The 15,996-nt window shown below is 44.6% G+C and overlaps 1 protein-coding gene across 2 annotated transcripts in view; it reads right to left on the bottom strand.

The window, feature by feature from the left end:
- The window catches only part of slc44a5a (solute carrier family 44 member 5a), a 109,693-nt gene extending 108,767 nt beyond the window's left edge, over positions 1–926 (bottom strand). For both annotated transcript variants that reach the window (XM_035800237.2, XM_035800238.2), the window contains exon 1: positions 772–926. In XM_035800237.2, the coding sequence (XP_035656130.1) occupies positions 772–808 (37 nt within the window). In that variant the 5' untranslated portion in view covers positions 809–926. The remainder of the gene's footprint in view (positions 1–771) is intronic.
- Positions 927–15,996: the final 15,070 nt, after the last annotated feature.

Here is a 15,996-nt window from a genome sequence, read left to right as displayed (position 1 = left end):
ACAGTTGGATCGTCACTAGTTAGCACAGCCACAAAGTAATAATTATGGTTTAACCCCGTCATTTTCTACAATTTATCTTATTACATTTTTATTTTAAACTTAACCCTAACCACACTGCTAACCTTGTGCCTAACCCTAAAAGGCGAGTTTGACTTTGTGGCTGTGTTGTCTAGTGGAAACCCTACAGTTGCCATCCTCCATATCTTCGGCGCCGAGATGTGCCCTGTGCGCGAGCAGCACATGATGCCCTTACTAACAACAAAGTTGCATCCCCGACGATATTCAGGCGAGCGGCTCGTAACATTGGTTAACCTCCGGGCTTCGAATCGAAAAGCATACCAAAATAGCAAAGCCAGTTGATGCCAAGTTGAGGATTTCACGCAGGGCTGTTGTTATGTTATAGCTTTAGCATTATTAATGACAGAGACAAACATGTCCTAATCAATGTATTTCGATGTAATAGGGTAGGGTTTCATATGAATGTTACTTGCGCTCATGGAGGCACAAGAACATGCTCAATAATTAGTGGTCAAAATAATACCATAAGGAACCTGAGACAAAAATACGACTTAAAATCCCTTTCCCTGTTGCTTTGACAATATTTTGAGAACTCAATTTCACCTTATGCCCGATATCCTAAATATAATGTGCCGGTAGGTAGGCTGATGGTCCAATTTCTGACCCATGCTACATGCGCAATGAACGTGCCATATTCAATAACAGACCCCATCACTGTGAAACACTTGACTTAAATTAGGGTAGGCTACTCACCGTAATAAGGGGAAGGGACGTCCGATTTTCTTGCCATTTCACTTTGAACGATGGAATTGTCTAATGTGTAGAGAGAGGTTCGATGGCTTGGATGTGAATGAACAGTCGCGTATTTGGCTCCAAGTTTATAGGATTCCTCCTCTCTCCCAGCGTTTCCCTAGAGATGCAAGGACGCAGCTCGGCGTCAGCACTGTTTATAGCACGGAGCGTCATCAAGAGAGGGGATGTATGTGAATAGCGCACCTTAGTGGAGGCATGTGCCTTTGTGTGCCCAATAGGCTACTGTTATGATAAAATGTGTCTGCTGTACTTTTTACTTGCGTATTTTTTTTCTTGGGTAATTGAGATGGGTGTATGGGATACTGTTGTTGTTGTGTGACAGACATATATTAATATTGTAGAAAATTACATTCTGTGAAATATTTTTTTTTTAAATGGATACCAGACTAGAATTTAGTTTCAAATCAAAATCAAATATATATATTTTTGTCACATACATGTGTTTAGCAGATGTTATTGCGGGTGTAGCGGAATGCTTGTGTTTTTAGCTCCAACAGTGCCGTAATATCTAACAAGTAATATCTAACAATATCACAACAATAGACACAATACACACACATCTAAATTAAAGGAATGGAATTAAGAATATATAAATATTTGACAAGCAAAGTCAGAGCGGCATAGAAACAGTAGAATAGGATAGAATACAGTATATACATATGAGATGAGTAATGCAAAATATGTAAACATTATTAAAGTGACTAGTGTTCCATTTTTAAAGTGGCCAGTGATTTCAAGTCTATGTATATAGGGTGCCATGGCTATTTAACAGTCTGATGGCTGTTTTCAGTCTCTTGGTCCCAGCTTTGATGCACCTGTACAGACCTTGCCTTCTGGATGATAGCAGGGCCCGGGTGGTTGTTGTTCTTGATAATCTTTTTGCCTTCCTGTGACATCGGGGGCTGTAGGTGTCCTGGAGGGCAGGTAAGCCCCCTGTGATGCTTTGGGCAGACCGCATCACCCTCTGGAGAGCCCTACGGTTGTGGACGGTGCAGTTGCTGTACCAGGCGGTGATACATCCCAACAGGATGCTCTCAATAGTCCATCTGTAAATGTTTGAGAGTGCAAGGACAGACGCTGGGAGACAAGAAGCAAGTACAGAGACGTTTTGCAAGCAACACTGAAGCATGCATGAGAGCACCAGCTGTTCCGGATGACTGTGTGATCACGCTTTCGTAGGCGATGTGAGCAAGACATTTAAACAGGTCAAAATTCACAAGGACGCGGGGCCTGAAGGATTACTGGGGCATATACGCAGAGCATGCGCAGACCAACTGGCAAGTGTCTTCACTGACATTTTCAACCTCTCCCTGGCCAAATCTGTAATACCTACATGTTTCAAGCAGACCACCATAGTCCCTGTGCCCAAGAATGCGAAGGTAAACTGCCTAAATGACTACTGTCCTGTAGCACTCACGTCAGTAGCCATGAAGTGCTTTGAAAGGCTGGTCATGGCTCATCATCCCGGAAACCCTAGACCCACTCCAATTTGCATACCGCCCCAACAGATCCACAGATGATGCAATCTCAATCGCACTCCACACTACCCTTTCCCACCAGGGAACACCTATGTGAGAATGCTGTTCATTGACTACAGCTCGGCGTTCAACACCATAGTGCCCACAAAGCTCACCAATAAGCTAAGGTCCCTGTGACTAAACACCTCCTTCTGCAACTGGATCCTGCACATCATGACAGGCCACCCCCAGGTGGTAAGCTATTAATGTGAATGGTGGCGAATCGCATCTCTGCATGTCTGGCAGACATATCAGTGTGGATGACGGATCACCACCTCAAGCTGAACCTCAGCAAGACGGAGCTGCTCTTCCTCCCGGGGAAGGACTGCCCGTTCCATGATCTTGCCATCACGGTTGACAACTCCATTGTGTCCTCCTCCCAGAGCGCTAAGAACCTTGGCGTGATCCTGGACAACACCCTGTCGTTCTCAACTAACATCAAGGCGGTGGCCCGTTCCTGTAGGTTCATGCTCTACAACATCCGCAGAGTACGACCCTGCCTCACACAGGAAGCGGCGCAGGTCCTAATCCAGGCACTTGTCATCTCCCGTCTGGATTACTGCAACTCGCTGTTGGCTGGGCTCCCTGCCTGTGCCATTAAACCCCTACAACTCATCCAGAACGGCGCAGCCCGTCTGGTGTTCAACCTTCCCAAGTTCTCTCACGTCACCCCGCTCCTCCGCTCTCTCCACTGGCTTCCAGTTGAAGCTTGCATCCGCTACAAGACCATGGTGCTTGCCTACGGAGCTGTGAGGGGAACGGCACCTCAGTACCTCCAGGCTCTGATCAGGCCCTACACCCAAACAAGGGCACTGCGTTCATCCACCTCTGGCCTGCTCGCCTCCCTACCACTGAGGAAGTACAGTTCCCGCTCAGCCCAGTCAAAACTGTTCGCTGCTCTGGCCCCCCAATGGTGGAACAAACTCCCCCACGACGCCAGGACAGCGGAGTCAATCACCACCTTTCGGAGACACCTGAAACCCCACCTCTTTAAGGAATACCTAGGATAGGATAAAGTAATCCTTCTCACCCCCCTTAAAAGATTTAGATGCACTATTGTAAAGTGGCTGTTCCACTGGATGTCATAAGGTGAATGCACCAATTTGTAAGTCGCTCTGGATAAGAGCGTCTGCTAAATGACTTAAATGTAAATGTAAATGTAAGGGTAGGCAACAACACATCTGCCACTCTGATCCTCAACATCTGGGCACCTCAGGGGTGCGTGCTTAATCCCCTCCGGTACTCCCTGTTCACCCACGACTGTGTGGCCAAGCACGACTCCAACACCATCATTAAGTTTGCTGACAACACAACAGTGGAAGGCTTGATCACCAACAGCGATGAGACAGCCTATAGGGAGGAGGTCAGAGACCTGGCAGTGTGGTGCCAGGACAACAACCTCTCCCTCAATGTGAGCAAGACGAGATGATCATGGACTACAGCCGAACAGGCCCCCGGTTGCATCACCGGGGCTGTAGTGGAGCGGGTCGAGAGTTTCAAGTGCCTTGGTGTCCACATCACCAACGAGCTGTCATGGTCCAAACATACCAAGACAGTCGTGAAGAGGGCCGCCAACACCTTTTCTCCCTCAGGAGACAGAACAGATTTTGTATGGGTCCCCAGATCCTCAAAAAGTTCTACAGCTGCATCATCGAGAGCATCCTGACTGCATCACCGCTTGGTATGGCAACTGCTCAGCATCCAACCGTAAGGCGCTACAGAGGGTAGTGCGTACTGCCCAATACATCACTGGAGCCAAGCTTCCTGCAATCCAGGACCTATATACTAGGCGGTGTCAGAGGAAGGCCCAACAAATTGTCTAAAAATCTAGTCACCCAAGTCATAGACTGTTCTCTCTGCTACTGCACAGTAAGCGGTACCGGAGTGCCAAGTCTAGGTCCAAAAGGCTCCTTAACAGCTTCTACCACCAAACCATAAGACAGCTGAACAATTAATCAAATGGCCGCCCCTTTGTTTTTACAGTGCTGCTACTCACTGTTTATTATCTATGCATAGACACTTTACCTCTACCTACATGTACAAATTACCTTGACTAAACTGTACGCCCGCAAATTGACTCGGTACCGGTATCCTCTGTATATAGCCTCATTATTGTTATGTAATCTTATTGTGTTACTTTTGATTTTAAAAATTACATTACTTTGTTTAGAAAATATTTTAACTCTATTTCATGAACTGCATTGTTGGCTTTACAATTAAGTAAACATTTCACAGTAAGCCTTACATCTGTTGTATTCAGCGCATGTGACAAATACAATTTGATTTGATATGATTTGATATGTTTTGTTCCATGAGATAATATCAGTCTGTTAACATTACCTTTATGAATTATGAAGCCTTCATGTGCGTTAGGTTTTTTAAATGATACATCCTTCAACAATCCCAAAAAGTGACAATAGCTGATGAAGATAATCTAATTGAAAAAAAAATGTATAAGATCTCCTAATCCTGTGTTTATCACAGACCTTATTTTTGGTGTTTAACCCTACAAAAACTCAATTTTTCCATAGGTTTTGTTCAACGAACCATGGCTGAGTTAGTGCCTACAAAAATAAGTCATTAGTATTGCTCTCTATAGCCTATTTCGGTAAATAGCCTGCCATTTGCAAAATATGTTGAACGTGTTTGCAGTCCATATTGTTGTAATTGTATATAGGCTATAGCATTTGCACTGATATGGGGGCTAGGCATACCGTAAATTGCAGTCTGGACATGGACATGCCAAACGTAGTCAATAAGCAAGATACAATTCAATATAAAAGACAGTGTATGATTCTATATCAAATTCTATAAAATTCAAAGAAAAATGAAATAATAACTTTAAATAGGCTGTCTATATACAGTTACAGGCACCATAATTGCTCCCTGTTGGAGTATAGTACAGACGAGGCAACATCGTATAATACAGACAAGGCAATTTAGACTGTCGGGGTTTTATCAAAAATTTTCACAGGAGCTGGATAAAGATCCAATATAAAGAAATCCAATACTCACCGTTATAACTGCTCGGAAATGTAGGCTAATGTTTTATAAACATAATGACAGGTCATATTTGCACTTCTATAGAAATAGCAGACGAAATTGTTTTCATTCGAGCCATGTAGCCTACGTTCTCACCATAAACTCATGGATGGTTTGATTTTTAATTCAATTAAATGAAAAACAATCAATCAAGCTTTTTAAACCAACATCAATATTTCGAAATAGGATCGGGTCAGAAGCATGATACACTACATGACCAAAAGTTTGTGGACACCTGCTTGTCACCCATCTCATTCCCAAAATCCTGGGCATTAATATGGAGTTGCTCCCCCCTTTGCTGGTATAACAGCCTCCACTCTTCTGGGAATATTTTCTGCGGGGTTTGCTTCCATTCAGCCACAAGAGCATTAGTGAGGTCGGGCACTGATGTTGGGCGAGTAGGCCTGGCTCCCAGTCGGTGTTCCAATTCATCCCAAAGGTGTTCGATGGGGTTGAAGTCAGGGCTCTGTGCGGGCCAGTCAAGTTCTTACACACTGATGTCGACAAACCATTTCTGTATGGACCACACTTTGTGCATAGGAGCATTGTCATGCGGAAACAGGAAAGGGCCTTCCCAAAACTGTTGCTACAAAGTTGGAAGCACAGAATCGTCTAGAATATCATTGTATGCTGTATTGTTTACATTTCCCTTCACTGGGACTAAGGGTCCTAGCCCGAACCAAGCTTGTGGAAACCCATTTCATGAAGCTCCCAGTGAACAGTTATTGTGCTGATGTTGCTTCCAGGGGCAGTTTGGAACTCAGTCGTGAGTCTTGCAACCCAGGACAGACGATTTTCATGTGCTACATGCTTCAGCACTCGGTGGTTCCGTTCTGTGAGCTTGTGTGGCCTACCACTTCGTGGCTGAGCCGTTGTTGCTACTGGACGTTTCCACTTCACAAAAACAGCACTTACAGTTGATCTTGGCAGTACTAGCAGGGAAGAAATTTGACGAACTGACATGTTGGAAAGGTGGCATCCTATGACTGTGCCAAGTTGAAAGTCACTGATCTCTTCAGTAAGGTCATTCTACTGCCAATATTTGTTTGTGGAGATGTCATGGCTGTGTCCTCGATTTTATGGCTGTGTCCTCGTGCTCCTAGACCTTAGTGCTGCTTTTGATACCATCGATCACCACATTCTTTTGGAGAGATTGGAAACCCAAATTGGTCTACACGGACAAGTTCTGGCCTGGTTTAGATCTTATCTGTCGGAAAGATATCAGTTTGTCTCTGTGAATGGTTTGTCCTCTGACAAATAAACTGTAAATGTCGGTGTTCCTCAAGGTTCTGTTTTAGGACCACTATTGTTTTCACTATATATTTTACCTCTTGGGGATGTCATTCGAAAACATAATGTTAACTTTCACTGCTATGCGGATGACACACAGCTGTACATTTCAATGAAACATGGTGAAGCCCCAAAATTCAGACATAAGGAAGTGGATGGCTGCAAACGTTCTACTTTTAAACTTGGATAAAACAGAGATGCTTGTTCTTGGTCCCAAGAAACAAAGAGATCTTCTGTTGAATCTGACAATTAATCTTAATGGTTGTACAGTCGTCTCAAATAAAACTGTGAAGGACCTCTGCGTTACTCTGGACCCTGATCTCTCTTTTGAAGAACATATCAAGACCATTTCAAGGACAGCTTTTTTCCATCTATGTAACATTGCAAAAATCAGAAACTTTCTGTTCAAAAATGATGCAGAAAAATTAATCCATGCTTGTGTTACTTCTGGGTTAGACTACTGCAATGCTCTACTTTCCGGCTACCCGGATAAAGCACTAAATAAACTTCAGTTAGTGCTAAATACGGCTGCTAGAATCCTGATTAGAACCCCCCCAAAATTTGATCATATTACTCCAGTGCTAGCCTCCCTACACTGGCTTCCTGTCAAAGCAAGGGCTGATTTCAAGGTTTTACTGCTAAACTACAAAGCATTAAATGGGCTTGCTCCTACCTATCTCTCTGATTTGGTCCTGCCGTACATACCTACACGTATGCTACGGTCACAAGACGCAGGCCTCCTAATTGTCCCTAGAATTTCTAAGCAAACAGCTGGAGGCAGGGCTTTCTCCTATAGAGCTCCATTTTTATGGAACGGTCTGCCTACCCATGTCAGAGACGCAAACTCGGTCTCAACCTTTAAGTCTTTACTGAAGACTCATCTCTTCAGTGGGTCATATGATTGAGTGTAGTCTGGCCCAGGAGTGTGAAGGTGAATGGAAAGGCTCTGGAGCAACAAACCGCCCTTGCTGTCTCTGCCTGGCCGGTTCCCCTCTTTCCACTGGGACTCTCTGCCTCTAACCCTATTACAGGGGCTGAGTCACTGGCTTACTGGGGCTCTCTCATACCGTCCCTGGGAAGGGTGCATCACCTGAGTGGGTTGAGTCACTGATGTGATCATCCTGTCTGGGTTGGGTTGGCGCCCCCCCAATCCCCTCCTTGGGTTGTGCCGTGGCGGAGAGCTTTGTGGGCTATACTCAGCCTTGTCTCAGGATGGTAAGTTGGTGGTTGAAGATATCCCTCTAGTGGTGTGGGGGCTGTGCTTTGGCAAAGTGGGTGGGGTTATATCCTTCCTGTTTGGCCCTGTCCGGGGGTGTCCTCGGATGGGGCCACAGTGTCTCCTGACCCCTCCTGTCTCAGCCTCCAGTATTTATGCTGCAGTAGTTTATGTGTCGGGGGGCTAGGGTCAGTTTGTTATATCTGGAATATTTCTCCTGTCCTATTCGGTGTCCTGTGTGAATTTAAGTGTGCTCTCTCTAATTCTCTCTTTCTCTCTTTCTCTCTCTCGGAGGACCTGAGCCCTAGGACCATGCCTCAGGACTACCTGACATGATGACTCCTTGCTGTCCCCAGTCCACCTGGCCGTGCTGCTGCTCCAGTTTCAACTGTTCTGCCTTATTATTATTGGACCATGCTGGTCATTTATGAACATTTGAACATCTTGGCCATGTTCTGTTATAATCTCCACCCGGCACAGCCAGAAGAGGACTGGCCACCCCACATAGCCTGGTTCCTCTCTAGGTTTCTTCCTAGGTTTTGGCCTTTCTAGGGAGTTTTTCCTAGCCACCATGCTTCTACACCTGCAATGCTTGCTGTTTGGGGTTTTAGGCTGGGTTTCTGTACAGCACTTAGAGATATCAGCTGATGTACGAAGGGCTATATAAATCAATTTTATTTGATTTTGATTATACACCTGTCAGCAATGGGTATAGCTGAAATAGTGGAATCCACTCATTTGAAGGGGTGTCTACATAGTTTTCGATATATAGTGTATCATAAATCGATTATCTCGTTCCATGGCACTGTGTGCACGTATAGGCCTAAATGTCTTTACATATAGGTCTAACATTGCTCATCTATATAAACTGCTAGGCTCCGGTCAATTGTATCGTTGGCTATGTGCGAGGCAGATTCAAAAAAAATCTGCGGTTGATATGGCACAACAAGAGGATTGAATAGTTTGGAGGAGCTCGCTTCTTTGGTAGTCGGTTAAGTCGGTCTTTGAAAAGTCGGTCTTTGTTAGTCGGTCTTTGAAAATACGGATGGATTGCCAACTCAAACAAGCGAAATGAAGTATGCAGGTATGTGAATTGTGAATAATGAAAAAGTACAAGGGCAAAAATCTCCTAATTAATTTCAAACACTCACAAGGGCAAAAATCTCCTAATTAATTTCAAACACTCTCAGTAGACCATTTAACCCCCCATTATTCATAGGCTAGTTGGCTAATGGTCTGGTTAAAAATAAGCACCTATGCATGCTGCAAAACAGGCTGGATTAATAAGGGAAGGGTAGGCTAACACTTGTTTTTTTTATCAAATAAAAAAAGGAGGGAGGGGGTCATTTTTTTTGTATTTCTAAATATAATATTCACAGGTGATGAGCTTCTAAATACGAGATTCACAGGTGATGAGCTTCTAAATACGAGATTCACAGGTGATGAGCTAACTCTCTCTATCTGGTGGAATACGACGAAACGAGCGCTTATTTCAGAGAGCTCTCTGTAAGCCACGCCCCAGTGGGTCGAGCTAGGCATGTTGGACTGGGACACGTCTCAGTTTTACAGTAGATCCGCAATAGTTCTGTGTAGTCTAATAATGCTCAAATATTTGCAGTTAATTACGTCTTTCACTTAATAAGTAAAATAACGAGTCCCACACAGTTCTCAATAGAACATATGAGAAGAGGCATCGTTTACCAGGCTACCTACATTATTGGGATCTACTGGTTACGGCAAGTCTTTGGAATACATTCAGCACGTTGACAAAACAGACCACGGAGCACCTTTTCACACGAAGGTCCGTGGTGGGTCTGTGTAAATGATGCGATTATATTGGAGACAGGTTTATAGCAGTGAATATCATCTATTAATTTACTTGTTTAAGTATTTCTAAGTATAAACCGTATCAGCCAGGGAATTGAATTTTTCTCACTTTATGAGATAACGTTCAGATATGTCTGCCTGACTGTGGGGATATTTTTCTGGATTATTAGGATGTTCTTGTGATCACAACAAAACTACGTATTTTGCTCAAATAGAGATCTAGAGATCTATTAAATTGTGTTTTCTTCGGAAATATGTGCCTGGCTGAGAATATAACATTCAGTTTTCTGCGTGAGTGTGGCGCTGTTTACCACACTTTTCTGGATTATTTTGTGACCAGAATAAAACTACTTATTTTACTCAACTGAAATAAGATTGGGAAAAAAGTTTTTTCTTACAAAAAAACGCTGGACATTTTAATGCTACCTGAATTAACCCTGAAAAGTAGCATAAGTAGGCCTACAGAATCACAGCGAGGTCAAACAGGTGTGGCCTGAGGCTCTTGGATCATGACTGAGTACATTCACCCTGGCCTGACACCTGGATGTGCCTGGCACAATCCCACCTTGCCCCACTCTACCTGATATATGCCTGTTGCTGCCTCCAATGGTTATTTCTCCCCCCCCCCCACCCGCTCTATGTAGCCATTAGCCCCACCCTGCCTATTGGAAACATTTCTCCATCCCCTTACCCCAGTTAAGCAAACGATGGGGAGAGGCTGTGACTATAATTTATGTAGTATATTACTTTTCCTGTGAATTACTTTATATATTAAATGCCCTTTATTGTGTATGTGTGTCCCTTTTGGAGGTTTAATAAATCCTTCATTCAGCCAAGAAATCTATATTTTCATTGATGAAATATTCAACAGACTGAACGGTCATGTACAGTGAGGGAAAAAAGTATTTGATCCCCTGCTGATTTTGTACGTTTGCCAAATGACAAAAAATGATCAGTCTATAATTTGAATGGTAGGTTTATTTTAAAATGTTAAAAATGTTATAAATTCATTTGCATTTTAATGAGGGAAATAAGTATTTGACCCTTCTGCAAAACATGACTTAGTACTTGGTGGAAAAACACTTGTTGGCAATCACAGAGGTCAGACGTTTCTTGTAGTTGGCCACCAGGTTTGCACACATCTCAGGAGGGATTTTCTCCCACTCCCCTTTGCAGCGCTTCTCCAAGTCATTAAGGTTTTGAGGCTGAAATTTGGCAACTCGAACCTTCAGCTCCCTCCACAGATTTTCTATGGGATTAAGGTCTGGAGACTGGCTAGGCCACTCCAGGACCTTAATGTGCTTCTCTTGAGCCACTCCTTTGTTGCCTTGGCCATGTGTTTTGGGTCATTGTCATCCTGGAATACCCACCCACGACCCATTGTCAATGCCCTGGCTGAGGGAAGGAGGTTCTCACCCAAGATTTGACGGTACATGTCCCCGTCCATCGTCTCTTTGATGCGGTGAAGTTGTCCCGTCCCCTTAGCAGAAAAACAACCCCCCAAAGCATAATGTTTCCAACTCCATGTTTGACGGTGGGGATGGTGTTCTTGGGGTCATAGGCAGCATTCCTCCTCCTCCAAACACGACGAGTTGAGTTGATGCCAAAGAGCTCCATTTTGGCCTCATCTGACCACAACACTTTCACCCAGTTGCCCTCTAAATCATTCAGATGTTCATTAGTAAACTTCAGACGGGCATGTATATGTGCTTTCTTGAGCAGTGGGACCTTGCAGGCGCTGCAGGATTTCAGTCCTTCACGGCGTAGTGTGTTACCAATTGTTTTCTTGGTGACTATGGTCCTAGCTGCCTTGAGATCATTGACAAGATCCCCCCGTGTAGTTCTGGGCTGATTCCTCACCATTCTCATGATCATTGCAACTCCACGACGTGAGATCTTGCATGGAGCCCCAGGCCGAGGGAGATTGACAGTTCTTTTGTGTTTCTTCCATTTGCGAATAATCACACCAACTGTTGTCACCTTCTCACCAAGCTGCTTGGCGATGGTCTTGTAGCCCATTCCAGCCTTGTGTAGGTCTACAATCTTGTACCTGACATCATTGGAGAGCTCTTTGATCTTGGCCATGGTGGAGAGTTTGGAATCTGATTGATTGATTGCTTCTGTGGACAGGTGTCTTTTATACAGGTAACAAACCGAGATTAGGAGCACTCCCTTTAAGAGTGTGCTCGTGATCTCAGCTCGTTACCTGTATAAAAGACACCTGGGAGCCAGAAATCTTTCTGATTGAGAGGGGTTCAAATACTTATTTCCCTCATTAAAATGCAAATCAATTTATAACATTTTTGACATGCGTTTTTCTGGTCAGTGGGCAAACGTACAAAATCAGCAGGGGATCAAATACTTTTTTCCCTCACTGTACTCATTAGATGAATTAGTTGCATTGCAGTTGCGTGTGGTGTTGTTGCCATTAAGCCTCATCTAGTGTTGGTATGGAATAACATGGAATAACATAACTGACAAAGTATCTCAGCCTTAGGAAATCATTGGGGAAAGAAGTCACACTTCCAGTTTGCACTAATCCTTATTTGATTTTCTGTAATACATAAATACAGATGGTATAAAATAATACATTCTGTAACAGTTGTCTGTGGTGGAAGAAGGTGAGGACCAAAGCGTGGTAGGTGTTCATATTCTTTAATAGAACTCAGAACACTAAAATACAAAACCAACAAGAGAACGAAATGAAACCGAAGCAGTTCTGTCTGGTATAGATACGAAACAGAAAATAATCACTCACAACTCAAGGGTGAAAACAGGTATAGATCTCAATCAGGGACAACGATTGGCAGCTGCCTCTGATTGAGAACCATACCAGGCCAAACACAGAAATCCAAAATCATAGAAAAAATAACTTCGACAACCTACCCAATTTACGCCCTGACCATACTAAAACAAAGACATAACAAAAGAACTACGGTCAGAACGTGACACAATGTCACAATGACACAATGTCTTCATTGTGTTTTAATTGAAAATGAAAGTATAGTCTTCCTTTATCCACCATTTTAATAAGGAAAGGGCAATGCCAGTATTAATGGCCAGCAGGCTCAGCCAATATCTATAATGACTATAGAGAAAGTACTCACACTTCAAGACCCTATGGACTTTTCATAAAGTCATATGGTAAGTAATGAAATACAGGTTTCTGGGTGAGTGGGTCAGTGACTTGAGTGGGAGAAAGAATCAGTGGCGGTATCAACAGGCTGGTAGAGGGGGGCAAGGTGGGACTGGGCATGTCCAGGTGTAAGGCCAGGGTGTCCTAATTTCGGTCCAAGAGCCTCAGGCATCCGGAATGAGAGAAAGAGAAAACATTAGGGGTTAGTGAGAGCATGGTGTGGTATCCCGGGAGGTCTACCCCAGGGGTTGGTGATAGAGGGGAGGTATATGCCGCGAAGTTGGCTCCCTCTGCTGGGGGTACAAGGGCTGGGCACCCCAACACGCATGGCTCCAAGTGTAACGGATGTGAAACGGCTAGCTTAGTTAGCGGTGTGCGCTAAATAGCGTTTCAATCGGTTACGTCACTTGCTCTGAGACCTTGAAGTAGTAGTTCCCCTTGCTCTGCAAGGGCCGCGGCTTTTGTGGAGCGATGGGTAGCAATGCTTCGAGGGTGACTGTTGTTGATGTGTGCAGAAGGTCCCTGGTTTGCGCCCGGGTATGGGCGAGGGGACGGTTTAAAAATTATACTGTTACACAAGTAGAGGTAATTAGGGGAAAGTACCAACCAGCCGTGGAGGCCACATAAAAGGAGCACTGTGGCCCACTGCGGGAGAGAACAGAGAGACTGACACAGAGCAGAAGCTGGGAAGAAGGACCAAGCCAAATCTACATGATTTCATTGTCATGTTTATTGTATTGCCTAGTAAAGTTGTGTTTGATGACTGGAACGTCTCTGTATTAATCTCTGCACTCTCAACCCAACACCCCAAGATGGCATGGACCTTCAAGAGGATGGCCCAAGCCCAAGTGAACAAGGACAGTCGCCTGCGCAAACCACGCCCTGCCGCGAGAGGTGTCCACTAGGCCCGAGTCGTACCCGGAGGAGGGAGACAACCCCACTCTGAGAAGCAAGCCATTGTTCGAAGAAGACCTCAGGCTCCCCTTTATGGAGGTGGAGGCCCCAGACGGACCTCCCGACATGGGAATCCTCACGGGCCAGTTCGGGATGGCCCAGTTAGAAGACCCCAACCTCCAGAACCAGAGGGGCCAGGTGATTGCGGTGGATGGCTTACCTGGGGTACGTGAGTGGCGCTAACCCCACTTCGCCATCAAGCATAATTTATTGTATCAGGTAGTAAAGCACAATGGGGAAACCCACCCGCACCCACCTGCTTGGGGTTACGCCTGGGGATGGAGAAAAACGGGGAGCGGATCGGGAATCGGTTCCATTGACCCGGAGTCAAGTGTGCCATAGAGGACTACTGGTGGGGGGCCCCTGGGGGTACCCTGGTGCACGAGGTACCCCAAGCGCCCACTAGGTTCTCCCCCTTTGAGCTCCTGTATGGCCGTCGGTCCTGCAGACTGCTGGACCTAGCCAAGGAGGTCTTCCACCCCCTTTGCAGCGTGGTGGAAGACGTGGAGGAGATGAGGGAGAGGATGACCGCGATTTGACCAGTGGTGAGGGAGCACATGTCTCAACCGGGGCGCATAACCACGAGAGTTTCACCCGGGTGAGAAGGTCTTGGTGCTGATCCCCACAAAGGAGAGCAAATTCCTGGCTACATGACATGGGCCCCACGACATCGCTGGGCGGGTAGGCGATGTCAATTATAAGGTTTGTCAACCATGGCGGAGAAAAGTGAATTTACTGAAGAAGTGGCACGAACGAGAGGCACTGGGCATAATGTGAACCCGGCCACAGCAGAACCCGCCCTCTGTCGAAGTTGCCATGGGGGAAGACCTCGGAACCGTCCGCTTCTGCAATGACTTCTGGGGCCTGAACGAGGTCAGTAAATTCTACGCCTACCCCATCCCCTGGGTGGATGAACTGATCGACCACTTGGAGAAGGCAAGATACGTCAGCAACCCCCCCCCACACACACACACACCCACGGGAGAGCTATACCACCACCGGGTTCTTCCTCTTGGGCCCGGGGGGAAATGTGAAGACCATAGTACACCACATACACTGGGGGTTGAGAATAATCAAGTGTTGCTGTGGACACACACCTGTTTGACCTTGCTGTTATACTGTAGGCCTACTTGTGTTTTTTTTTTTTTTGTCAATTCAGGTAGCATTTAATCTCCTGCATTTGTGTTAACCATGGCAGACAGCATTGTAAATAAAGAGATGTGCAAAAGGATAATCAGCTTCTGTGTCTTTGGATCCTTTCTCCTTAATATTTTTTTTTGTCAGCCAGGCCCATCTTTTCAAAGAAAAGCCATTTATTTCAATCTCTAGTTGAACAAGGAGTCTATTGCTTCAGTCCTTGTACAGTTTTCACTTCTTGTTACCTGGTAGATAACCACAAGGAGAATAAGATGAGGAAACAGTCCATGTCAGCCAGACCATATTTTTATAGAAACACAATTTATTTAAATCTCCAGTTCAGTAAAATAAATAGTTTTGTTCTGGTCACAAAAGAATCCCGAAATTTGCGGCAAACAGCGCCACACTCAGGCAGAAAGCTGAATGTTCTATTCTCAGCCAGGTTCGTATTTTCAAACAACATTTGAGCAAAATACATAGTTTTGTTATGATCACAAGAAAATCCTTATAATTCAGGGAAAGAGTCCCACGGTCAGGCAGACCAATCTGGATCCCCGCGCAGTCTCATTGAAGATCTTGATCACTTTTCAAGCATACCTGGACTAAAACCTAATTATGACAATTGTACCATATTACGTGTTGGATCGCAAAAAAAGTGTTTTACACTACCTTGCAGTTTGCCAATAAAATGGTCGGATTGTGAAGTAGACATTATTGGTATTCACATCTCAAAAAATAAAAATGAATTTACCATAATCAATTTCAATAGAAAGTTGGTAATAATATATAAGATTCTGCAACCATGGAGAGGTAAATACTTGTCTATTGGAAAACTCACATCGATTAAGTCTTTGGTCCAATCACAGTTGAATTACTTACTAATAGCACTGCCTACTCCAGACAACTCGTTTTAAAAAAATGTAACGCTTAACCAGACAAATTAAACGTGCCTGTTTATATAATGAATGAGTTTGGGGGGGGGCTAAAATGAAAAATTAAAGCGTTAAACCTCTCACTAAAAGCTTTACTCATACATAAATTATACT

Source organism: Oncorhynchus keta, chromosome 23 (genome assembly GCF_023373465.1).
Source record: "Oncorhynchus keta strain PuntledgeMale-10-30-2019 chromosome 23, Oket_V2, whole genome shotgun sequence".
Taxonomy (NCBI): domain Eukaryota; kingdom Metazoa; phylum Chordata; class Actinopteri; order Salmoniformes; family Salmonidae; genus Oncorhynchus; species Oncorhynchus keta.
This window is presented reverse-complemented; position numbering and strand designations above follow the sequence as displayed.